Source organism: Vidua chalybeata, chromosome 16 (assembly GCF_026979565.1).
Source record: "Vidua chalybeata isolate OUT-0048 chromosome 16, bVidCha1 merged haplotype, whole genome shotgun sequence".
Classification (NCBI taxonomy): Eukaryota; Metazoa; Chordata; class Aves; order Passeriformes; family Viduidae; genus Vidua; species Vidua chalybeata.
In genome coordinates, this window is record NC_071545.1 from 8,544,090 (window position 1) to 8,570,067 (window position 25,978).

The 25,978-nt window shown below is 45.7% G+C and overlaps 2 protein-coding genes across 2 annotated transcripts; both read right to left on the reverse strand.

Moving 5' to 3' along the window:
* Positions 1–4,070: 4,070 nt before the first annotated feature.
* Positions 4,071–10,042, reverse strand: ITPRIPL2 (ITPRIP like 2). The gene is made up of 2 exons (XM_053957870.1): positions 10,039–10,042; positions 4,071–6,758 (listed from the first exon to the last, which is right to left on the reverse strand). The coding sequence occupies exons 1-2, from the start codon at positions 10,040–10,042 to the stop codon at positions 4,837–4,839; spliced, it is 1,926 nt and encodes a 641-aa protein (XP_053813845.1). The 3' UTR covers positions 4,071–4,836.
* Positions 10,043–21,703: 11,661 nt separating this feature from the next.
* On the reverse strand, positions 21,704–25,886 carry COQ7 (coenzyme Q7, hydroxylase). Its single transcript, XM_053957506.1, has 6 exons — positions 25,782–25,886; positions 25,427–25,617; positions 24,898–25,012; positions 24,646–24,785; positions 23,050–23,118; positions 21,704–22,277 (listed from the first exon to the last, which is right to left on the reverse strand). Exons 1-6 carry the CDS (start codon positions 25,849–25,851, stop codon positions 22,200–22,202), a joined length of 663 nt encoding a protein of 220 aa, XP_053813481.1. The 5' UTR covers positions 25,852–25,886; the 3' UTR covers positions 21,704–22,199.
* Between the last annotated feature and the right edge of the window lie 92 nt (positions 25,887–25,978).

Genomic DNA, 25,978 nt, shown 5'->3' on the forward strand with positions numbered 1-25,978 from the left:
ATTTCCCATGTCTGAAATCTTCTGGAGCCTTATGAAAATGGGATGCACAAATAAGACTCCCTTCCCTTCCAGACAGCTTTAACTTGCATTAGCAGTATTTAATCAGCAATTCACTGCTGACCTTGGCTGCATTACAAGGAGGTATTTGCACAAGGATGGAAAGATTTTAAACAATTTATCCAATGCGTTGGATGTAAAGAGGCTTTTCTTTAAACACCAAGCATGCAAGTCCTTACGCCAGTTAGTTTTTTGTTAACAGATTTATCACAAAAGGAAAGTACTGTGTTTCTTTTCTGTTGAATAGGAACTTGAGCTTCAGAGTAACTTCAGAGCTAGGATTGAATGGAGACCAGAGAAGGGCTATTGCTTTTAAGGAAACCATTAATAAGAGATAATGTTATTAGAGGTCAAGTTCTAAATACATTTTCACCATGCCAACTTGGGTGGCTGAGTGTTGACACTAAATATTGACATTTTTCCAGACTTTGCCAGCAAGAAGCCCGTTAGCCACACTGTGCCAGCAACTGCTGCCCCTCTCACAGAAGCAGCTCCTGCAAGGTAAAGGCAAGCACACAAAGACCTGGAGAAAGCCACTTCCAGCCTGGCTTTGATTCAATGACTTAAAAGCTCAGGGTCCTGCTGTTATTTCATTAATAGGGAACACCAGCACAAGCCATGTGTATAGTTCTTGCATCTTACCAAAGACTAATAAAGGCCAGGTAATTTGCTGGCCCATCCACAAAACTCCTGCTGGCTTCAGCAGGATTTTCCCCATATTTAGTAAAAGCATGACCTACATGGTTTGGCACAGAGATGTGTCTGGACATGCCATGCTGAAGGATCACACAGATTCTGTGAAATGAAGTCCTCACTCTTCATCAAGCACCAGGAAGAGCAGATTTGCAGCGGCGCAACACCAGAGCCAAGGAAACAACAACCCTGAGCAAACCAACCACAAACCCCAAGGTGCTCCATTTCAGAAGCCAGCACCGCCACAGACAGTGCCAGCTGTGCTCCACTCTCTCTTCTGGCTCTCCTCCACATCCCTCTGTACAACTCCCAAGGCGTGGACTTCCTGCTTTTCCATCCTTTTGCTACTTTAGCAGTCTCCTGCTAAAGAGCACATAAACCTGCCAATTACAGTTCTGTGGCTGCAGGTAGCTATTAGTGAAAAAAAGGCAACAAGGAATTTAAATCTTGAGGCCCAGATGCTTTGAAACAGTTGTTTATTGTTACAGTGAAATATTCAAACAAAACCATTAACTTTTCATGGAAACAATAAAAGTGCAAATGTACTTTGGAATTAAATAGAAAATGAATTTATAACTGTTTCATTAAAATGGGCTGACACTTTGAGCCTATAAACACTTAAAAAACCAAAACAATAGCAGCTGAACACTTCATTTTCATCTTTGGTCTTTTGATTAACCAGCAGAAAATAGTTGTACCAGGAATGTCCATTACAAAGAGATACTTAAAATATACATTACTCCGCAGAGATTCAAAATCAAAAGAGGAATGTTTGCAAGATATTTGGTCAGATAAAATATAATGCCTTTGAGAAATAGAGAGGATTTTTCAATACAAAATGAAATTACATGTATGAATTTTGGTACTGTAAATTAACTTATTCTCTGGAAGGTATGACTCCTCTTCCCAATCAACGTTCAATAAAAACAACTTCATTTGCACAATCTTTGCAAAATTAGGTTGCAGGTAAGAGAACCAAGAGTCCATGTTAGTGCTAAATAACATGCTCTTTTTTCTGTGTTTGTGTTTCTGTTTACACACACACAGGCAACCCTACAGAATCCATGGTACATTTTAATAGCTACAGCCTTGGCAAACAGGTATGCATAACCTTGCTGTGTATCCATGGGCTGGCAGAGGAGGAAGAAGGCAAAAGGGCCACAGGATTACTCATATGGGTCAAGCTCTCTGTACACTTCCCTGGAGATAAGGCCCTGTAACAGCTCCAGCACACAGCAGGCACCAGTGCTGTCATGTTTCTGTGGAATAAGATGAATGCTGTAACAGAAACCCAACTTCTATCAGCTCCTTTCATCAATCCTATTCATGAATGCATGCTTTAGAGCAGATAAGGGGAATACATTTAATATCTCAGTTGTACACCTGAGCCACCAAGTGCACACACATTTCCCCATGACAGGATGTCCCCTCACTTCAAGAAGGCTCACCCAAGCTTAAGGTGAAAGCAAACACAGGCATTTTCTCCATCATGAACTCAAAACATGCCTTGCTGAGCAAAAACTCACACTGAAGATCTACTTGCATAGCTAACGAACTGAGGGTTTGCCTCACTTTTTACCCTGATGGACTCAACTGCTTTGGAAATATTGTCACAACAAAACACACTTAAATCTCTTTACCCTACACTCCAAATCCACTTGCTTTCAATAGTTCTCCAATTTTACCCCATGTCCTTTGGCTTGTTTGCAGTGCATCTTCACTGAGAGTTTACCATCATTGTCACTCACCCCTCAGCCCAACTTTCATTTTCTAAACTATTTACATTCTCCACCGTCTCTTCTTGTCATGTATTTTCCAATGCAACTCTCTTCTCCTGACCTTACTACATTTTAGTGAGGAAGTCCTTACCAAGTCCATTACAGATTTCCATGTATTGTGGCAATAGTAAACAAATGCACACCCCTTTCCAGAGAAAAGATCCCTTTTCAGACACGGATGCAGTGATATAAACAGACAGACAGCTGAATGAAGTGATCATGATGCCAGAATTAACAGCTCAAGGATTCATGTCAAGAGTTCAGGCAGCCACAATACCCTGGGCTGGCCATCTAGTTCTTCTTTGGGCAAAAAAATCAATGGCTTTGATTGCAGAACTGCATCTTATTTTAAATACCAAGAAATACAAGCCTGCAAAAATAGTATATATCATGGTCTGCTACAAAAAAAAAAAAAAAAAAAACAAACAAAAAAAAAAAAAACAGAATGTAGCTGACTTAAATACCATGTGCAAAGAACATTTGATCAATACTACCTATAAATACACTATTTGTATTTGTAGAAAAAAGCACAGGGCTTCGAATACAAAAATAACCCAGCTTGTGGGTGTGACCTATGCCATAATTACCTGAAAATATGACTGCAAGAGCAGTTAAAGAAATAGACAGAAGTAGGCAAACATCTGCCTAGGGAGTGTTTCCATTTAGAAAAATAAGATTTGTATAAGGCTTCATAGATTTTGAGAATGTTTGTTTCATGTTCTGATGCACAGAACTGTGAGTAAGGCACACCAATAAACAAGGAGAGAGGAAGAGCAGGTCAGTAACTTCAGGCTATCCTAAAGCTTCCCAGAAGTTCCACTTGGTCCTTCACAATTTGAGAGTGCTCACTCAGGACACAGCACTGCAGGTAATAAGGCACATGCTTAGCTTCCTGAGCACCAGCAATTTAGCAACACATTTTTGGACTTAATACATCAAATACTTGAGCAGGTGACCAAAAAAAGCAAGGGTTTGAATTTCTGAATTTTCTGACACCCTGGCACACCTGCAGTAGTAGCTAAGGACACTTGTAGACCTGGCTGCATCACAACTCAAGGTTATTCCAGCAACTGGGACATAACCAGACAAAAAGTGGCAATTATCTGCCTGATATTTATCAGAATCTGTAGCCCAAGACTGTACTGTACCACAAATCAGTGCTAAATAATTCTGAAGTACCCTGAAATATTTTACTTTCTTGTCCCCATAACAAAATAACAATTTGCTATAGTACAGCACTAGAAAATCCCATCAAGGTTATTTGGTTCAAACACTGACACAATCAAGAGAACTGGTTAGGCAGTCATCCAAAAATCCCACCAAACTCCTACCAGGGAGCAGGAGGGTGCCAGAGTCAATTTATGGCACTGAGATTTGGACTGGTTTAAGGTTTGTTCCAAAATATAATACAGAATTTCTTATTTTGTTGTTGGTCCTTGAGGTAAAGCATATTCTAAGGAAATAATACTTGACTACAGAAACAAATAGTAAAACTCAACTAGAACCCACAAACAAATGAACCTCAGAGTATTTTCCTTGGGATAATTCAAACACCACTCCTTTAACAAAACACTAATGCCTCCTCAAGAGCAATATTTAGTGCAGCCAATTATCAAAAAAATAAGGCCTTTGTGAAAATAAAGTGCTATTTGTTCCATTCTATCTGCATTTCAATCCTTCAGTATAACCTTCACTTGAACACAAATGTGAAACTAGATTCTTCATCCTGTTATCAGAGCAGTTTCACTTCTTCCCTCAAGTTTACACTAACATGTGTTACACTTCTATTTAGCACAATGTGCTTGATTACCCAGGAAATTTAAAGCATGGCATTGAGCATTTCAAACTGTGATCACACCTATGCTCTAGTGCTTATCACATTTTAAGAACATCTTGGTACATTGACGGATTGGGGGGGGAGGTGCTGTTTGCACTTGGAAGATTTTTAAATCCCACATGGATTTTGCATCATAAAAAGAAAATATCAGAAAAAGCTCTATTTTGCCACTAAGACAAGAAGTTAACATGGATTTCTAAAAATGTCAGTTTGAGCCTTTTAGTTTGCAAACTGTCGACCGAAGGCAACACTTGCGGACTAAGGCATTTCCCCAGAAATGTCAGAATTTTCCCACGTACAACCAATGAGAATCACAATTTCAGTAAGTCTTGGCTCGCTCTTCTCCGGTCAGGAACAGAAGCACAGGAGCACGTTTCATCAGTCCCACCGTCCTCAGGCAGACGCGGGCTCTCGAAGCACCAGCGAGCTGGGAGTGTGCGATGTCCGGGAGAGTCCCGGCGTGCCAGCAGCTCACTCTCCCGGCGGCTCCCGCTTGGCCTCAGCCATGTGGCGGCACGGGGCGGGCACTGGGCGCCAGTACCGGGGACTGCTGTACGTCCTGATGACGTGCGGGGCCTGGACCCACGTGCTGATCAGCTGGAAGGCTACGAGGTCCAGCGTGGGCCCGTCGAAGGCAGACAGCAAGTTCACGGGGGCCGCTTCCTTGAGGAACCGGGGCAGCGCCACGGCCTCGGGCATGCTGGTGTTGCCCAGGAAGAAATCCATCAGCACCTGCTTGCGCAGGCAGTCCCTGAGGTACAGCACCAGGTCCTCCAGCCGCTCCACCAGGAACTGCTCATCCCAGGCCTCCAAGGGCCCCTGCAGCAGCAGGGAGAAGAGGGCCGTCTTCAGTATGTAGGAGGAGAGCACTCGGCCCCACTGGGAGCAGAAGGGCTCCTCCAGGCCGTGCCTGCGGAGGTCCCGCAGGCCCTTGAGGATCTGCAGGCACTTGAGGTGGCAGGAGGCGGCCGGGGCCTGCTCCTTCAGCCAGCCCAGCAGCCGCTGCTCCTGCCGCGAGGCGTTGAGGCCCCAGAGCGCCTCGGGGGCCAGGGAGCCGTGGGGGCCCTCGGGCGGCAGGGCTGTGAGGTAGAGCGCATCGCCGAGAGGGATGGCTGGGACGAGGCGCACGGCCATGGAGATGTGGCAGCAGACGTAGTCGGAGCAGGGCAGGATGTGCAGCGTGGGCGGCTGCCCGGGGCACGCCGAGAGGCTGACGCGGCACCGCTCCTGCAGCCGATACCGCACGGCTCCCAGGCACCGCTGCAGATGGCCCTGGAACCAGCGCAGCACCAGCCCCGAGGAGAGGTGGCTGCGGCCCTGCAGCTCCACGCAGAAACCCTCGGCAAAGGGCCGGCAGCGTCGTGTCCAGCCGTCCCTCGCCCGCAGGCCGCAGACGAAGGCGCCGCATGGCCCCAGCCCGTCAGCACAGCGCGGCTGGGGCTCCAGGTGCGGCGGCAGCCGCAGGGGCACCAGGATGTCGAAGCAGTCGGGGCTGCGCACCTTGTGCTGCTCGTAGGCGCTGCCGATGCGCACGAAGTCCCCGCGCAGGCTGAGAGCCAGCGGGCCAGGCTGCAGCCCCTGGGCCTTGGCGGCGCGCACCAGCTCGGCCACCACCCGCCCCACGTGCGCCTTGCTGTGCCCCAGCACGTGCGGCGACACCCGCAGCTGCCGCGCGTGGAACCGCTCCAGGGCTTCGCGCCGCGCCCCCGCCGTGCACCGCGCCCCGCCGCGCCGGGGGCCGCCGCCCGCCGCGCCGCAGCAGCGGGCGAGCAGGCAGCCGAGCAGCAGCAGCGCCGAGCCCTTCAGCAGCGGCACCCCGGGCCCCGCCGCCTCCGCCGCCGCGTCCTCCGGGCCCCTCGCGCCCTCGCCGGCCGCGCTGCCGCGCAGCGCCTGGAAGAGGCAGAGGAGCGCGGTGCAGAGCGCGGTCAGCAGCGGCCAGAAGCCCCGCACGCGGAGGGGGGAGACGGGCAGGGCGCGGCGGGGGCTCGGGCCGCGGGGGGAGCCGCCGCCCAGCCCCGCGGGCGGGGAGCGCCCGCCCCCGCCGGCCCCCTCCTCCGCCGCCCCGGCCGCCCCCAGCGCGGGCCGCGCCGCTGCCCCTCGCCCCGCCGCGCCCCTGCCTGCCCCGGCCGCCGCTCCGCTCCGCTCCGCTGCCGGCTTCCTCTTCCGAGGGACGCGGCCCCGCGTCAGCCGCCGGCTGAGCTCAGAGGAAATGCCGCGGGCGGCGGCCCGAGGGCCGGGGGCGTTGTCCGACGGGGGCCGGCCCGGGGCGGGGAGCGGCGCCGCCCGCGCGGTCGCGGTTTCCCGATGTCGCGATCTGCCGCTTTCCCGATCTGCCGCTTTCCCGATCTGCCGCTTTCCCGCCTTCCCGCCCGGGGAGGCTTCCCCCCGCAGCCCTGCCCGTGCCGGCCCCGAAAGAGGAGCGAGAGTCGGGTTCCGTGCCCCTCACTGCAACAGCGTCCTGCAGCGCGTTTTGGTACGAAGCTGCGAGTTTGTGCCCCCACTTGAGGGGACGGCGGTGTCGTGTCACAAGCTCCACGTCGCACGTTTTTCCTCAAATAAGTGTTACGGGCCTGGCCCGCTGCAGGCGAGTCTCCCTCGTTCCCAGCTCTGCCTGAGGGTCTCGGTGCCAAAAAGGAGCAGCAAAACCATCAGTGCCAGTGCACCGGGGTGTACGGGCTGCTGCCTACGAGCAGCTGCCTGCAGTCATAGAATCATTCAAAAGCCTTGGGTTTTTTACCTTATGCCCAAATTATTAACAAATTAAGAGATGAAATAACCCCAGGGGTTAAATCCACGCAGATACTTGAGATGATTTTTAAACACGTAGTTTGCCTGGAGTATGTTAAACTGTCTCAAATATTGATGGGGACAGGGTCATCATCCTCAACTTCTGTTTGCTTAGTAAATATTTACAGAGTTTTGAAGCTATTTGCTGAAGTTTAAGGACATAAAAATCATACCTGACAGGAAGTAGCATATGTTGCATAGCCAAGATGCTGCACACAAAGACAAACCAACCAAGGCCAAGCAGCCTGAATTAATTCATGGGTAACCAAACTAGGGTGAGAGTCAAGAGTACACTTGAGAGATACAAAGAGAAGTCCTAATCACTACAATTCTGACTCTTGGAGTTACAATCAGGAGATTGGGGATTTGGGGATTTTTTAAATTAAAAATAAAGCAGATGTAAAGGCAAGAAACAGTGGGCAATTTTACAACATGTCAGCCAGCAAAAGATTCCATGTCCTACAACTAAAACCATGTTTTCTGACAGCTCCAGCCAGCTAAGTCCATAGCCTTGCTACTCAGAAATATCCCACAACAGCCATATCTTGCAAAGAAAACCCAGGAAATGAAAAGCATCTTTCTTTTCCACTCCCTGTTTCATGTTTTCCTATATTTCTTCACAAGGCTGAATGAGGGGACAAAACCATTCATTGTTCTGCTTATTGCCTGTGACCCATCACTTTACTTTGTCCTGCACCCCCAAAACGCCAAACTGTTTAAATAACACAGCTGTCCTGGTATTAAATGGATCCTTCAAGACGTTTTATTGGAAAATATTGTTGAACTCTGTGAACCCTTGGCTCATACATTCAATTTTTACTAGCCTGTGGGTTTTTTTCACCCTCAAGCCCAGCATGTTTCACATGCCTTTGGGCCTTGCTCCAGGCACACTGATTTTTCAAGACAGGCTGCAGTCTTTTTTCATGCAGGGTTGATTTGATTAGCTGCACAGCCGTGCTCAGGAGACAGGCAGCTGCATCTGCAGGAGCTGGCACAGCCCTTCCTGCCTGCTGCCCACGGGGGACCTAGAGCTTACCAGCACAGCAGTTATCCCTGTGGGATTTCTGCACAGGGAAGTGCTGCAGCTTCCCAGCCAGCCACGGCTGGAGGAAATGCAGATGTCACCCCAGCCAGTGGCACAGCCCCGGGGCCAGCTGGCCAAGAGCTGTGACCAGCCACAGCAGGCCTGGCAGTGCAAACACAGGCTCAGCACGTGCTTCTACACACCCAGGTGGTGCTGGGGGAGACTCTCTCAGGCTGCAGAGTAACAGATTGAATGCTAATTATGTGACCTTAACATCAGAACCAGAATGAATCCACAGCACTCACATTTTTACCACTGCTGTTTACATTAAATTAGTCCTTTCTCTCCTCCTCAGCTAGAGGCAAGATTAAATCTGTAGAGCCTTGAGCTGATGAAAGATGGCCAGTGGCTGTTTTTCTGGGACATTGGCTGCTTCATGACTCCCTGAGCACAGGGTGAGTCTCTGGGAAAAATGCTGAGTATGTCAGAGGTGGGAGACGTCCCAGAAGTGCTCAGCTTTATGAAGTTTTTAATGGCAATTGTGTACTCAAGAAAAATAAGATTGTACACTAATAAACATGACCTCAAAATTGTGACCAGAGAGAATTCATAACATCAATTTTTACTACCATTGTTTAAATCACCCATTGTTTAAATGTTATCTAAACACTCACTCCAGAATGTCCCATATACAGGATATCCTGCTCACTAAATAAGGAATAATGTTATTCTTAAACAAGTTGAGCTAAAAATAGCTCATGATAGCCCTGGGGGAGATTTGCAGAGGCAAAAGAAAGCGGTGGGTCAGAGCATCCATTAAAGTTTCTCCACAGTCGGCAGTATTTCATACATCTGTGTGACTGATCTGTTCATGCTCCAATACACCAGCCACTGTCAGAGACGCAGGCAGAGCACACCACCTGAGGAGAGAGAAGGAAGTAGAAATTCAGAAGGCACGGACAGGTGATGATATTTGACTGATGCTTTTATGATCTACCTGAGACACAAGCCTGAGATTTCCTCCCAGCTATCCCAGGCTGGTATCTGCCCTGCTGAAGCAGAGCTGCACAGTCCACTGCAGGTGCAGGAGGAAGTCTCTGGGGATCCCTTCCTGCACCAGAAGTGTACAGCTGCTTTTCTACAGTAAATGGGTTACACCTCCATCACCTCATAATGCACTATTAAACAGTCTATAGCAGAAAAGTACAATGACTGATTGCAAAAAAATACAAGTCTGAAAGGTTGGTCACTTGGCTTCATGTCCCAGTAATTACTCTTCTAATTATTTTCTCTGAAAGCAATGCTACCAGCACATATCTCCCACAGCCCACTGGATGGTCCAGCCAAGGAGATGCCATGATCAAAATAAATATCCTTTGCCTGCTATTCCTGTGACTTCCAGATTTTATGGGATACTATTAACTATAGTACAAACCAACAGCATCAGACAGACATAAATCCATTTTTTTTATTGTGGACTAATGGATGTCTGCCAGCCACAGCAGCAGGGGATGGGAAAACAGGAGAGGGTGTATGTGCTTGCCACTTCTGCCAGTCTGTTTGCTCACTAACTATCAGCAGGGTGTAGCACTTCTTAATCTGAGAGGCTGCAAGCAGACTGGGTTGCTGTAAACCACATGCAGCTCAATACAGGATTTCCTTTCTGTAGGATGGCTTCCTGAGTAATTCATACAACAATCTCTTGTCTAAGCCTGTCCTTGTCACAAATATCCAGAAATATCCTGGCTCTATGCTGGTGATCAGTACTAGCATCAGCTGGTTCATTTCCAGTTTATTCTATATCATTTGAAAACTTTTTTGCATAGAAACTTGTTTGAGCAGGGAATTTATTTAATACTTACCCATTACCTGGCATTCAGGAAGACATGCCTATGTATTTCCAGGTAAGCAATGAGCCAGGAATAAAACCCCCAGCCCATCTGCATCAGTGTCATTGGCACACTGAGTTCTGTCTGACGAGCTGTGAGTCTGGGACTCTGCTGTCCCGTGGTCTCCATGAAGCTGAAGTGGCTCATGTTGTGAAGAATTTCAACTACAGCATCATGAAAAGGAAGCACCTTTCAGCAAGGAGAGTGCAAGTACACAACCATCATGCACAAGGGTTATCAGCAGAGATGGGAATGTTTCTTACATTGAAAATGGAAACATGAAAACTCTCCAGGTCAAGACTAAGTCTTGCACTTGCTCTTTAAGTTCAGTTTTTGATGTAATCCACATTTGAATGACAGCAGTCACAGCTTCCAGTGCTGAATCTAAACACTCCAGCCAACAAGCCCTGCTAACTCTCCCAGGGCAGCAGAGGAGGTGGTCACGCTGTGCTAGTGCCAAGGCCCCAGTGTGTCACCTTCCATGCAGGAGCCTCCTCAGCCCTTCCCTTTCCCTGCCACCCCCAGGGCTCAGCAGCTGTTGTGGGTCTGAGGATCCCCACTGTGGAATCCCCAGGTTTAAGAAGTATCACACATCACATAGAGCCAAACCTTGCACGTGCTTGTGTTAAAATAGTTTAACAAAAAACAGTTTAATGCAGATCTAAATAAACTTTGATGCATTTGAGTGTGTTCAAATGTGAATTTAGTCACTGACTGAAACAGTTTAGCTTAATTAATGGTAAGTCACTGAAATGTGTATTTGCACCATAACTTGCTTAAGTAATAAAAAGTGATTGCATAGCTGACCCCTAATTTACTGATTAAAGCAGAGTATTTTAAATGAGGATTGTAGCAGTTTCATTATACCAGTTTGGGGTTGTGCCGTTTCTGTTTTTCACAACCAGGGCAAGGCAGCTGGAGAGGAGACACCAGGCTTGTCCCACAGCTCTGTGGTGGTTTCAGCAGGGCTGTGTCAGCGTCACTGGTGGCTTTCAAAGAGCACCAAAGCAGCAGCAGCTGCCCCTGTCCCCTCCTGTGACTGTCATTACTGGGCCTTTGTGCTTTGGGTTTATGCACCCCTAAGCTTGCCATGAAATTAGAGAAGGGGTTTTGTGCCTGACAAATACCCTGCAGCAGCGAGCTACAAAGTTGAAGTTTAGGCACAAAGTGATGAGATACAGCTCACAGAATCAAAGCAAAGCACACAACAGGGAACAAGCTCTGTTATCGGCTTACAGCCCCAAATAATGAGATGATCCTGGCTCAGCTGACACTCTCCTAATGAGCCTGAGCTGGATCACCCAGCCAGGGAAAAGGAGGGAAAATACAGCGTGGGAGGAAACCTGGGTGAGGGAGGATCTGTCTGGGGAAACTGGCTTATCAGCACTCAGCAATTAGGGTGGGCAAAGCCAATGCTCTGGCTCACAGCACCTGTTCTGCGGGGCTGGAGGGCAGCGGCAGCTCTAGGAAGGCCTGTCCTGGACCCTCACCTCATCCTGCCAAGGACAGAGAGGGGGAAAGCTAATGGCTTAAAAGGAAAGTGACCTGCAGAGAAGACAAAGCAACCCCAAACTATCAAAGGACCCAAGCCAGCACTGTTTGTCACTGCATTCCCAGAGGGATAGGAGCAGAGGTCCTTGGGCTCAGGGAACTTTCACACCACACCCAAACCCACACATGGAGCCTGGCAGCAATCCCCAGCTGGATTATCTCCATCAGGAAACACCAGCCCAGTGACACCAGCCCACAGAGGGCAGTGTCCTGTGCACTGCTCTGGCCCACCCAATTTGGGTGGAAGGATGCTGGGGGGTGCTGCAAGCACTGCTCAGCATCAGTTGAAATTAAAACCTTGCAGCACAGTGCCTGGTCTAGGAGATGTCTGCACATGGAGTTGTTGAAATCATGGCTAAAAATCAGCCTCAGTCATGTAATCTTCCTGGTTCAAAGTAAATTCTTTACCTGCTTGGCTGCCCTTTGAGAGGATGAGCAGCAGTACAGTGATGGAGCCTGAAATCTCACCTGTGAGGGGATGAGCAGTACAGTGATGGAGCCTGAAATCTCACCAGGAGGGCTAAATTTGATCTCTTCCCAGTATCTCTCCACAGTGGTTTCTCAGGCTGCGTCTCTTTAACTAAGATTAAACTTTGCACAGATCGATGCAAAGCAACACAATTACTTCATTTGCAAGGCAGCAAGGGCAGCATATTCCTATCTTTAAGGCCATTCAGATGAGCTCATTTAATGACAGCTATTTTTACATATGGTGTCATATGTCATTATTACATTCATTATTACAGCGTCAACCACTTGAACAGAGGTGGGAGCATCTTTCATTTTCTACCTAATCCAATTTAAATATCTTTGTTTAAAATTTATGATACAGAAGGCATCATATTTACTCCCTGGAACTGTAAAATACAAGTTTCTCACATAGATACAAATGCAAAGCATACCCACTGGAACAACAGGAATGGCCCAGGCTCTTCTAAGGGAGACTGAGGTCAAGAACAAACTGCCTTTACAACAAGCTGGTTCATGTTTGAATGTTATTTCTTTACTTCCAGAACACATTTTGTCTTCTGTTCCCTTTGCTATCCCTAAAGTACCGCCAGCAAACAGGGGAGGAGAATGGTGAATGCAAAAGGTTCACTTTCCTCATCTCAGCATTTGTGTGAACAGACACATCCATGACCTGGCTGAGGTACTGCCCATGCAAGGGAGTGGATCCCTCACTGAGGGCTTTACAAATATCTCACCAGCACTGGGCTCATGTTGCAGTGCCCAGAACCAGCCCCTTCCCTAGCCAGAGGGTCACCAGTGCCCATGGGATCTTTACAGCTGAATGGAGAAGAATATGCTTGCAACTGAAGGAGGACCTAAATGTTAAAGAAAGCGTGGAGCAGCAGCAGACTTGAGCCCATTGCAGCATCCCTCTTTAGGGTCTGTGGATGTGATGCTGCAGAGCATAGATGTGCCAGCCACCCCTGCAATAATTTTCTGATCCCCAGGGTAGCACAGAAAAAGGATATCCGTGGTGGGCAAAGAATGAAGAGCATGGACTGAAAAACAAAGAACTGAACCTACCCAAAACCAAGCTTCTGCTCAGATTGCATCTCTTTAAATGACACAACACTGTCCTCATATTAATGTGTTTTTCCCTCCGTCTCTCTGCTCTGCCTGCTGCCACAGCATGACAGATGACAGAGGCTTGGGGAGAGCTGCCTCAGGCTGCATGAATTTCAAGCTCTCTCTGAGAGCACTTTGATATTGGAAGTTACACACTTGAAATGCCCATACCTTGTGCTCTGATGTGGTTACAGCTTTTCTGGGATGTGCTCTGAGGGGAGCACAGCTTCAACAGCTCATCTCTGTGGGAATATTTTTAGTAATTTAAGAAGTATGAAATACTAAGGGCTGCATCTGATCTTGCTAAAAGATTTCAGTTCACACAATTTCAGCACTTTAGCCTTTGGCTCTGGAATAAATAATAAACCCTCTTTCTAGATCAATTTTTGACAGGTTTATGAATTATAAGCCAAATAAATATATTTTAAATATCACTCCTAAATACATTAGAGAACAATGAATTATTCATGATGATTGAGTGCTTCACTGAATTTATTTCTTTTGATTTAGTTCCCCAAGTAGATGAATATTACAAAAAATAGGTATGTCCCAAAGCAGCCAGGCAACAAGTCCATTTACAGCCTCTCCATTGATCAAAGACAGGGAGTAGAAATGTGCATAACTTAGTCTTAGTACCCATCCTCATCCATCAGCAAAAGACAAGGCATCCAGTTCAAAACATACCTGATCATACAGTGGCCCAATTTGTGGAAGCCCAGAGGCAGACAGGTTGTCCTCTCCTGGCCTCCAGTCATGCTTGCAGCTCATTGGGACAGCATGAAACCACCTCTCCTCTGCTCCAGGGAAGCCCAGCTCCTGCTCAGCAGTGCAAACTCACCCTGTGTCACCAGCTCACCAGGAAGGGCTGGAAGGCTTTGAGTCCAGGACAAACACACCTGTGTGCTCTCTGCTTGCTACAAGAGAGTGGAGAGCACCCAGCAGACCTGAAGATAGGGCCAGTAAAAGCATCTTGCCAGCCCTCCTAAATGTAAATGGCTCCAACTACAGTGTGTTCCAGCCACCACCTGTCCCCTTGTCAGCTCTCCAGGTGCAGTTGAATCCACCCCAAGCGTGGCTCAGGCCATAGCAGCACTTATCTCTGTGAGCAGGCTCTGAGTGAAGGGCACATCACCCACTCCTTGAGTCAGCAGAGCTGCATGATAAAGAAGCACACACTGATGTGCATTTGCACAGATACTTCCACCAACCCATCAATAATGACAGCCAATTGTTGTGATAATGCTTCCACTTGTAATTTGTTACCTTTGGAGCAGACTTTGATTATGTGTGTAGCTCCCTGAAGCAAGGCATTGCTGGGCAAGGGGCACAGCTGGACTCGCCAATGGCCACGTGATTCAAGTAAGCAACACCTTATAAAATTATTTTAGAAGCCAAGGAAAGCAAAGCCCAAGAAAAATCAGACCCAACTTATGTCCAAGAATGCAAAGAAAAATGAAACACCTAAAATTAATTTAAGAAGTTGTTTGATTTAAGGCAACTACAGATGGGTAGTGGCTGTGACTTCTAAAACCTCAGAGCATGCAAATCTAAACACGGAGGTGCTAAGTAGGGGCATGAGTGCACCTCCAGACACCAAATGGACTTTGATGCTCTTTGGATTCTTTCTCCCTAACAACAAACAAAAGAAAGGAAACAAAAACAAATACTGAATCAAGCACATGCTGGTGTGCTGCAGCAATTTCAGACCATTGACTGTTTGTATGAGAAGCAGATTAATATCTTGGTATGTGAGAGAACTCAGGAATGAGAAAGTGTTGCCTAAGATGAACAGGGTGAACATTGAGTAAGAGCAGAGTATGGCATAATAATTGCCAGATGCAGGAAAACTTATCACTGGTTTTACAGGAGATCTCTGCAAACTTCTTCTCTTGGTTTTATGCAGTTTTCATAACACATGCAGGTCATGTGTGTAATTTGTTCTATTAGTTTCTCTTGGCTGGGATAATTAGACTGTTTGGGCTTTTTGAGGTTTTTTTGGTAAATCAGAAAGACAAATGTGTTAAGAGTTCTGCTGATTATTCCTAACTCACTACAGGTCAGTTCTAGGTGACACATGGAGGGTGTCAAACACATAATCTCAAAGCAAAGGCTGTAGCAGTATCACATGCATTTTGGTAAGCATAGGGAGATAGAAAGAGGGAAGAATATAACCATGAATTTTCTTGTTAGTTGGAAAGTCAAGGAAAACAACACACAGGGCTTTCACCACTGGGTCTGGTGAGTTATTTCTGTTTGAATACCACATTTGTGGAGAATGATGAGTCAGTTGGAAAGAAAGAATGAACTATCAGGTTACTCCAAAGCAATAGCTTCATGTAAGTATTTTTATCCCAGGAGTTTGCAACATCATGTCCAAGCAATGTATCAGATGAGTCCAGGTAGCTGCTTCAGCAGCTGTGAACTGCCAGCAACACAAGCTGAAAACCAGGCCATACTTCTTCTGCGCTATCCATGGAAAAATCCTAAATGGAGCAGTAATCCACAGGACAGCTTCAAGAATATTCCATCTTACCAGGCTAAATCCTCTTGCTGGTCATCAGCCTGAAAGATCCAGTGAGTGCTGGAATTTGTGTCACATCTGCTGGAGAGGACCATATGTTCCAGCTTATGCTGAACCAGTGCTCTGTGCTGCGAGTCTCTACATTCATGACAAATATAAGCAAACACAGCCAGCTCTAGTCTGTATACAAACACATGTATCTGTCATCTTCCTCTGCAAGGCTTGGCTCCCTGAGAAGGCAGAACTGATTCTCATGAGTTATCCCTCCAAGCATATGCCCCATGTCTTACAAGATTCTCACATTTTGTGTAAACAATAGCACTTGTGTCACTTAAAATTGAGACATAATTATTTCTCATTAGCAAGTACTGCTGAGATATTTGGGCAAGAGGAATTGAAAAGCGGACAGTTATGAATTTAAAAAAAATCACATTTCAACCATGTCTAAAGTCTTCTTTCTACCACCTTCAAAGTATTCAAGTAAACAGCATTTTTCCTGCCAAAGTCAGAACAACGAGAGCTGACAAGATGAGATGTGGAAGACAGCTCCTCATCTGTCACTAGCAGTTACCTTTCCAGGTAAGGGCTAGAATCAAGCCATTAAGCTACACTTGCAGAATAATCTCACCAGTGATTTTAAATCCTGCTGCTGTTCTTTTGGCTGGATAAAACCCAACTTAGAAGAAGCAAGGTCAACACATTTTCACATACCAGGAGTGCTATATGATTAGGACAATAATAAGAGCCACAAGGGAGATTTAGCTCCTCGCAAACTGTATTTCCAGTGTATTTCTGCCACAGACCTGGTAGGAACATGGCTGTGCCCCACAGGAGGGAGGAAACAATTTATCATCAGCAAGATGAGACACAGCCCTAAATTAGACATAAGCTACTGCTTAAAAAGGAAGTTCACTTTAATGCAGAGATAGCAACAAAGATCAACAGGACTGAGTCATCTGCCTTGACACTGCACGTCTGTCTGCACCTATAAGCAAAAGCTTTTCACTCCACTAAACATTTTATCCATTTACATACAGTTAGCAGCCTCTGACTATACAGGTGCCCTCAAGCCACATGCTTGGGAAAATTCTTGACAGCTTGCTAAAACACTGCTGGCAGAGCTTGTCTTCAAAATGAACTGCAAGAAAATTCAAATCCCCCTCACCCACTGCTGCCTATGCTCTGACCTGGACAGCCCAGGCAGATGCCTGGCCAGTAGCCACAGAGAGAACAGAAAAGCACTTTTAGTGCCAGAAATAATCTTTTTATTACAGTCCAGAGAAGGTATTTTAAATATGAAAACCACCCACTGTATGTATGACTTGTTTTCATTAATATCTTGGACTACACATGTCCACCTGTACCATAAAATCAATAAATCCATCTGTCCTAGGCACAAGTAACACTGAAAAACAAATCACCAACATTCAAACAGTTGGGTGGAAAATACCTGCAAGGAGAGAAGACATATGAAGCCTGAAGTCTTAAGCAGACAGTGAGACTGTCACAGTGGTCATTAGATGCATCTCTTCCTTTCCTCTGTGCCAGTTCAGGAACCAGGCATTGCAAGAACAGCTAATCTGAATGATCTAATAGTTGCCTAAAACCACTCAAAGGGTATTTACCAAGATAGTGGAGGCAAACTCTTCTCCATGATGCTACATGACATAACAAGCAGCAGCAGTGAGTTTTGGAAGGTTCAGGAAAGATATCAGGAAAAAAAGTGCCACTGGTAGGGTAATGCAGGACCAGACCAGGCTGACCATAGAGGCTGTGATATTTCTGTCCTTGGAGGTTTTCATCACCTGTCTGGAAAAAAATCACAGCTGACCTGCTTTAGTGCTGGCCACAGTCCTGGGTCCAGCAGGAGGCTGGACAAGATGACCTCCAGAGTTCCTTTCCAAGTAACACTGCATACCTCCTGCAGTTCCATCAGATCATCATTTACTTCCAGCTAAGAACAAGAACAATTAAAGGCAGTGCTATGGCCAGAGTTGGTGAAATAAAGACCTTCAGAACAGAAAAAAAAAATCCCCATTTTTTAAAATATCAGCATAGGTGTATTAATCTCCATGCTAATACAATGAAACACTGCTGCTGCCATAAGCTGCAATCTGGACACAGAGGCACCACTCCCCTGCTCTGCAAAACTCTAGTGTAAGGTGGTAGTTCCCAAAAACAACTGAAGTGACCAGGAGGCTGCATTTATTGAAAGCACCTAACAACAACTGGAATTTTCATTCTATCACAGTGAAGCTTCTAGAAATACATTACCCACTGAAACTGAACTCTTAATTCATTTACTCAACATTAGATTAGCTCCACAACTCTAAAAAAGAGAATCGGCAAGTGTTCTCCAACACAAGCTAAGTTCTGCCACTCTGGAAGTAAAATTACAAAGCTGCTGTCATTCTCCTAAATTCATTCAGATTTTTCATATCAGACACAATGAAAACTGAAGTAACAAATAGAAAAATGGTAGTTCCTTTAAACAATCTCTTCCCTTGTAACACACATTCCTCCTTTAAATTGGCCAATATTTTTGCCTCAGCCCTTTAAGCCGCCCAAGCTAAAAAATATCTGCAGAATTCAATGCAAGTGACATGCCACAACTTCAAAGCTAGTGAAAAAAAATGACTGCCATTTGAAATTATGTCTTCCCTAAAGTCAAGTTACAAGGCAGATGCATATAGATGAAATAACTCCTGTAACACTAAGAACAAATAGAGATGTACAGTCCATGTCATCCCCAGCACAGGGACTGTATGGCACATCCCCAGCTGATCACAAGTCTCGCTCTGTCTGCTCAAGTGAGCCACACAGATTTACTACAGACAAAAATGAAGCCCAACCCAGACAACAATTTAGCTGTCTGCCAAGCAGTCCTATGAGTCTCATTTTACATCATTTGCATCATAAATCATGGAATCATAGAGTGGATTGGGTTGGGTGGGACCTTAAAGCTCACCTCATTCCACAGTCCTCTGCTGTGGGAAGGAATACCTTCACTAGCCCCATCCAACCCAGCCTTGGACACTCCCAGGGATGGGGCAGCCACAGCTTCCCTGGAAACCTGTGCCAGGGCCTCCCCACCCTCACAGGGAAGAATTTCTTTCTTCTATCTAATCTAAACCTGCCCTCTATCAACATAAAGCCATAAACCCTTGTCCCATCACTACATGCCCTTGACAAAAGTCCGTTCAGCTTGTGTCAGCATCACCTCGTTAATCCCAGCCACGGGGATTTGATTCCCGCCTGGCTGCTGCTGAAACGTGTCCTGGCACAGCCAGAGCTGCACGTCGAAGGCCTCCCACGTGCCTTCCGCAGTGCCTACAGACAGTGCAGAGATCCTGCTCCAGAACAGCCCCGGTGCTCAGCACAGGGACTGCACCATCTGCCACTCCCCTCCCAGCACCATCCTTGATCTCTGACTCCGAGCAGCTTTGGAGAATAGGGGCCAGGTCATCCCCAGCTCTGCCTGCAGAAGAAACCAGCAAGAGGTGAGATGCTGTTCACAGAGCAGGTAACAGCCCTAGAACCCTGCACACACACGGATGGGTGATGCTGCTCCTCCTCACTGAGAGATACAACTGCTTCTGCAGGAGAAAACTGGGGTCAAGCCCTGGCTTACCACGAGACCTCATTACTATGAGGAGAAGGATTTCATCCCACTGTATATTATAAAACCCAAATTATGTATTTTATCATTTACAAGGAAGCCACAGAGCTCAAAGGCACAGTGAAGACCCAGTCATCTTCCCCTCTCCCTGTTCTGAAAATGCAGCATTTCACAGCCTTTCTCTGATCCAAGCTCCCCTTCCTCTGTCAACACGGCCAGAGTTCATTGAGGATTGCTATTATAACAGACTTGTAAAAGCTATATACTTTGGCCTCTGTCTGCCATTAACCCCTGCTGAGATGGCTGGTATTACTCAGCTTAGTTCTGCCTCAACATAAAAACTAACTACAGCCTTGGAGCAGCTGTACAATAGAATTGTACAGCACTAAGCACCTCTTGCTCTTTTGTAACCGTTTACCACTTTTTTTAGTCTTTCAAAATCTGAAACAGGTTTTTAAACAAAAAAAAAGTCCCTTTTCCATGAGAAAAAATGAAAAGCAACTCCATTTTCTGTGTAAAAGAACAACAAAAAAAAGAGTAAACTGCCAGTGAGCAGGAAAATGCACAAGCTTTGGAAGTGGCAGAACAGCCCACCCACACTTTAATGGATGGGTAGAAATCTGTTGCTCCATTAAAGAACGAACAAATGCTGCTCAGGAGCATAAAGCAGATTTGATCTCTCAGTTCACATTTCATGCTTGCAGCTGGAGACAGTGTTACTGTTTAACACCCTTCTCAAATGTGCAGGATGTTTTCAGCTGCTGAGGACAAAGAACTCTCTATGAGCACTTTCAATTACAGCAGATATGACCAAACACAGGCCTCACATGGCAATTTCTTGGTATTTGATGTTCCCAGCCCTCAGCCAAATGAAATATATTTAACATGAGATTTGTCTCTTAAAAGCTGTTGCCCCAAGTGAGCAGTGTGCAATGGTCTCAGGGGCCACCCAAATCTTGGACAATCACATGAGCATGTCTGTCACTCTGTCACCAGCCAATCCCACCACTGCTGAACACCACAGACATCTTCAGAGAATCTCTGCAACCACAGCCTTGGAGAATACCAGGCTTCAGCTGAGTACCAGCTCTCCTGGAAACCCCCATAGATGCCTTGTTCAGCTTTCAACCCTGATGTAATGGCTAAGAGACCAGGAACTGTCTGGCTCAGTTTCCAGTTGATGTCACGAGACCACTGTATGTATGGGCGTGCAGTTTTGAGTGAAAAGACAGCATGCCCTGCCCTCCCTCCCCTGCAATAATGGACTTATAAAAGATGCCATCCCATGCTGCCTCTGGTATGAAAGACTTTACAATGGACTATTCATCAAGCTTTTCTCCTTCTTTTACTCAATTATTAAAGCCTGTGACTTACACAACTGCACTGCACAAGCTTCCAGCACCACTTGTTACCCCTCTAACCACTTCAGCTAATCATTCTTTTGTGCTGATTCCTCTCTCCTACAAATTACCTGGGAATTGTCCACATGCATATTTTACACTTTTGAGAAATTAGGGCAAGAAATCTGCTAGATGTAAGTTTTGTTCAGAGAAATGGTCAAATTAGGGAAGACATTGCATTAGTGTAATAGGATGGACCTTCAGTAAACTTGGGTTTTTACACACACTGCTCCCAACAGTCTAGGGCTGAGGCAGTAAAATGAGACTCCCTCCGAGTTACCTTCTGATTCTGCAGTCCCTGAGAATCTGTGATGTAGCTTTGAGTTCCTTGGGTCACGTTATTCCAAACCAGGCACAGACAGAGAACCTAATGCTACTTTGACTGAACAAAGAAAGTAACATCAGTAGTTTGAGTCTAACAAGGTGACACTTGCAACAGTTTGAGAGATATTAATTTTAAAGAACATACAAAGTGACAGTCGTAACAAAATCACACAGAATAGGAATTTCTCTATATTAAGATTTAACCTTCTGCCTAAGCTCCTTCACCAAAAAAAAGGGTAAATAATCCTCTTTAAGAAACCTTTAATGTCAAATTACACACCAATCAGTACCTACAAACACTAACAGAGCTACTAAAAAAGGCAAGCTCAGATCTACCTGGATTAAATGCTGTCTGAAGCAAAGTAAGATAAGCTTGAAAGCTCCAATAGAATATTGAATGCAATTCCAAAGTGCTCCAGATTGCTCTCTCCACCTGTTTTATGACAGGCATCAATTCCTTACACACTCAGGTAGGAAAAAAACCTGCAAACCAAACAAACCCAAGAAAATACCAAAAACCAACAAAAATATCCCCACCACAATGATAACAAAAAACCATAGTAAGTAAAATTCCTACTTGAAGAATTCAGAACTGTGCCTGATAAAAAGCCCACCCCAAAACACAAAGAAATCTCTATGCAAAACTGGTCTTGTAATACCAATTTTTATTCAAGATGGACTGAAAATAAATACTTACTATTACTTCCCTCATCCTGGACACAGAAAAAATATTCTTCTTGGTCTGTATTAACTATTTTAAAATGAGCTGCTCCAGCTTATTTCAAGGACACATAAATTTGAAGGCAACAGAGAACATATATATCATTTTTATGTGTGTGCATCCATACACAAATATTGTATATATAAACCATGTATATACATATTGTGCTGCCACCTTGTGAACAGTCTCTGAATAGGGAGGTTTAGTTCTCACAGACTCAATCCTGCCACCTTCATTCACATTTAGCTCAACTGACTTTAATATAGAAACTTTTTAAATGGGGATTCAATGTGATAAAGGATGGCTGAATCAAGTGCTTAGTGCAGAAAAATTTAAAAGGCTGAATAAAATAGCTGAGTCTTCCACAATTTCCATATGCTTTTGTGTCACAGTTTATTGCCACAGCTATTACGAAAAACGTAACTAAATTCTTTCTGATAAAAATATTGCAGCTTTGCATCCAAGTTGTATGGCTGTCTTCAAAACAGAATAAGCTGGTGCCTGTAAAAAGAACAAAAGATTAAATACATTTACTGAAGCGTTTTGCTTGAACCAGATTGTGATAATGAATAGCAAGCACTAGTAAAAAAAATCAAAGTAAAAACACACACATGCCAAGAAAACCCCACCTGTATTTGCGGTCTAATCTATCCTAGAGATAACGAAATTAGAAAAATTAGATTAAAAAAACTAGATAAATTAAAATTTATCAACTTTTCAGAATATTTCCTCAACTATTTAGAACTATCTTTATCAACTATTCAGAATATCCCACAAATGTAAGTCAAGAGACAAAATAGGAGAGAAGTCACATATTCCCCATACAGTATCCAAGGGAGCAGAGAATTTAGTTCAGCATTTCACACTTCCTAAGAAGATGATGCCTCCAATTCCCAGCACTGTATGGATAGCATTTATTAGCCTTATCTTCAAAAATATTTATTTTAAATTGAAATTAAAAGAAAATCTAAAAATTTACAGAGGACACCTCTTAGGAAAAAAAATCAAAACATTTTTAACACTTGACATGAATTCCAACAGATTTAGTTCTGTTCTAGAAAAGTGAAAGTTATAACATGCAGGACATTCTTATATGTATATTTGGGAAAGAATATCAAGAGCCTTATTTTCTGCTTCTCAAAGAACCACATGCCAATCTCTGAGTAAGGAAGGAATCTCCAAGTACCACAAAGAATCACATCCCAATTTCTAAGTAAAGAGCAGCACACCCACATCCTCACTGACAGCATCAATTAGCCAACATTCTACTCACAGTTTCTGCATCGTGCTCAAGCCCAATGTCATGGTGCTCCTGCTCATCATCCCGGAATTGCTTTATTACCTGTAAAATCAGCAGCTACTGAGCCTGCTTTGCAGAGAAATCAAGGCAGCCAGTACACAGAACTAGATGCTGTTGACCATTATGTACACCATGGCAAGCCAGGGTCTCTCAAAAACTTCTCAAAGATTTGAACCTCCAATTCAGCAAGACAGGAATTATTTACAGCATTCCCCTAACCTGAAGTTCTTCTAGTGGTCTCCAAAGAAGTTTTTAAGTTCAAGCTGCTATTTAATTAATATATCACTATTTTTTCACTGTTTCAAAAAAATCTATAGCCATAGTAACTTTTAAGACTGACTAATTTCACACCCCCACATTATTCTGACAAGTTGAATAAAGGAATTAAGGTCCCTGCCTTGCCAATCAGTAAGGGTGTTCCCCTGTAAGCTAACCAGGCTTTTTTGTCCATTCTAACATACTCTAAAGAACAATTGCTTGTCCTCTAATTTTTCAGCTGGGACAAAAAGGTTTAGAGGATTTTCTCCTGCGATGCCTGCAGATGATCACAATTGCTTAATGAAGAGCTCAGCACTTACAGACACCTGGGCACTGTCCCTGCCCAACAGGTTTGCATTGCTTTTGGTGTCCCCCCTAGTTCTCCTCATACTGGCACTGTGAATAAACTCACTGCCTGGACTTTTTATTTTGTGCCATCTCTATCTAGTTCATTTTATCATTCTCTTCAGGGGTGGTATTTCCCTGGTGCACCTCAGCATCACTGGTTGCTCCAGAGACAATTTCTGTAGCAGAGGATACATTGGAATAATGAGACTTTGCTACATGTTACATTATGCACAACTGAACACACTGGTAGCCAGCAAGGCTGGAAATGAAGCAGTTCCACCTGCTGCCTGTGGAAACAGCTCAATATCCCACAACCACCTTACAGGAACGTGTCCCACTTGGATATCTAAAATGTTTGGGAAATTATTTTCTCACAGAGCTGACAAACATCAGCTCCTTACACACTGAGAGCACCCAGGACAAGAACATGAGCAGGGTGCTGGCTGGCAGCAGTGCCAGGAGGGCAAACCCCACCCTGGGGTGTATCAAACACAGCATGGGCAGAGGGGCTGGAGAGGGGGTCACCTCGAGCTCACCCTGAGCAGCTCTGGGCCCTACAGGTTAAGGAGCATGTGAAGGTACTTGAAATGTCTTCAGAGAAAAGCAACACAGCTACTGTGCAATCAATATTTCCTCCTTTTGTTTCCCCTCTAGACCCTTCCTTTCAGTTAAAACTAATCAAACTTAAAGCATAATTCTGCCACTTGAAAAGAAAACAATGCATTACTGAAAGCATGCTAAAGATAATCCTACATATGTTTTAATTTTGGTGCTTGATCAATTTAGTGCTGCTGAAGGAAAAAGCATCCTTTTATTTTAATACTTTCTGTTGACTTCAGCATTCTAAGTGACAAAACAAAAAGATCCACTGTAAGTTCTAAAGGCATATTATTTTTAAAAGACTAAATCACATCAGATAATTCAATCAATTTGTTAAACTACTTTTAAGTCATGGTTAAATACCTGCAATAGTTCTTTGTACTTTTCTGGATCCTCTTCTATGAGAGTTCGGATCTGGTTGTTGTAGTGCTCTGATATACTCTCCTCCACAGCCACAGTGCAAGCCATTGCACCCTTCCTGCCAAGCAAAGCACTTCCAGCCCCTGGGATTGGGGTACCAGACACATGAACACAATGAAATCTGAAGCAAAACAAATAATTTAACACAATTGAAGACTTCACAAGACAACAATAACAGTAATTATCCAAACTCACCTAAAACAAAACCTGCTACGTTCCAGAAAGGCAATAAAACAGTAGGTCGAACTCTATATGCAACCATGAGCTCATTGAACTTTTTCAGGTGGTCTTTTTCTTGATTCCACATTTGCTGCAAAAGAGCCAGATCACAGAGAAGCATAAAGCCACAACAGGCAAACATTTACAACAAAACTAATAAAAACCAAAACAACTCAGGCCACGTATTCTGTGATAGCTGAGGCAATACTGTAACATCACAGAAAAGAAATGGTGGAGAAAGGCAAGTGCAGATCGTTATAAAAAGAACAGAGAAGATAGTTATAAGAAGGTAACATAAAAACATTTGCAAAATAGGACAACACTACAGCAACTGCAGCATCGGTAACTTCCTTACCAAGTACTCCCACTGCTTTTTATAAACCCACACGTTTGGAAGTGCTCAGAAAAAAGTGGACAGTAATCTTGCCGTGAAGGCTACGATCTTTCACCAGCACCCGGCCGCTGTAACCACACGCAAACGAACCAGAGCCCCGGGGAGCCTCACCTGGATGACGGGTCCCACGCTGGACCGGCCCAGCACGGCCATCTGCCCCGCATAGATGCGGTTGGCCCCGTACTCCCCGGCATGGTCCACGCGGATGATGCGGTCTATGACCGGCTTGTTGATGCCCTCCTGCGCCACCCGCGTGCTGCACAGCCTGAGGGAAGCCCCCCCGCCGGGCGCAGGCCGCACACCTGTCGGAGAGACAAAGGTGACGCGAGCTCCGCCGCCCCCGGTCCCCGTCCGGGACGGGCGGGTGGGACGCTGCCACCCGCGGAGCCGAACGGCCTAAGGCGGCCCCGCGAGGGCCTAGGGAGCGGGGCAGGGAGCGGGGCAGGGAGCGGGGCCGAGCCCGTACCCGGCCCGCGGCGGAGGGGCCGGCGCTGCCACAGCGAGCACCGCAGAGCCGGGGCCGCGGCCGCCGCCATCGCGCTGAGCGCCGCGTCATCACCGCGCGCCGCCTGCCGCCATTCCGATTGGCCCCGCGCAGCCGCCGCTCCAGCCAGCGCAGCTGTCAATCAAAGCCCGCGGCCTGGTTGCCATGGGAACGAAGGG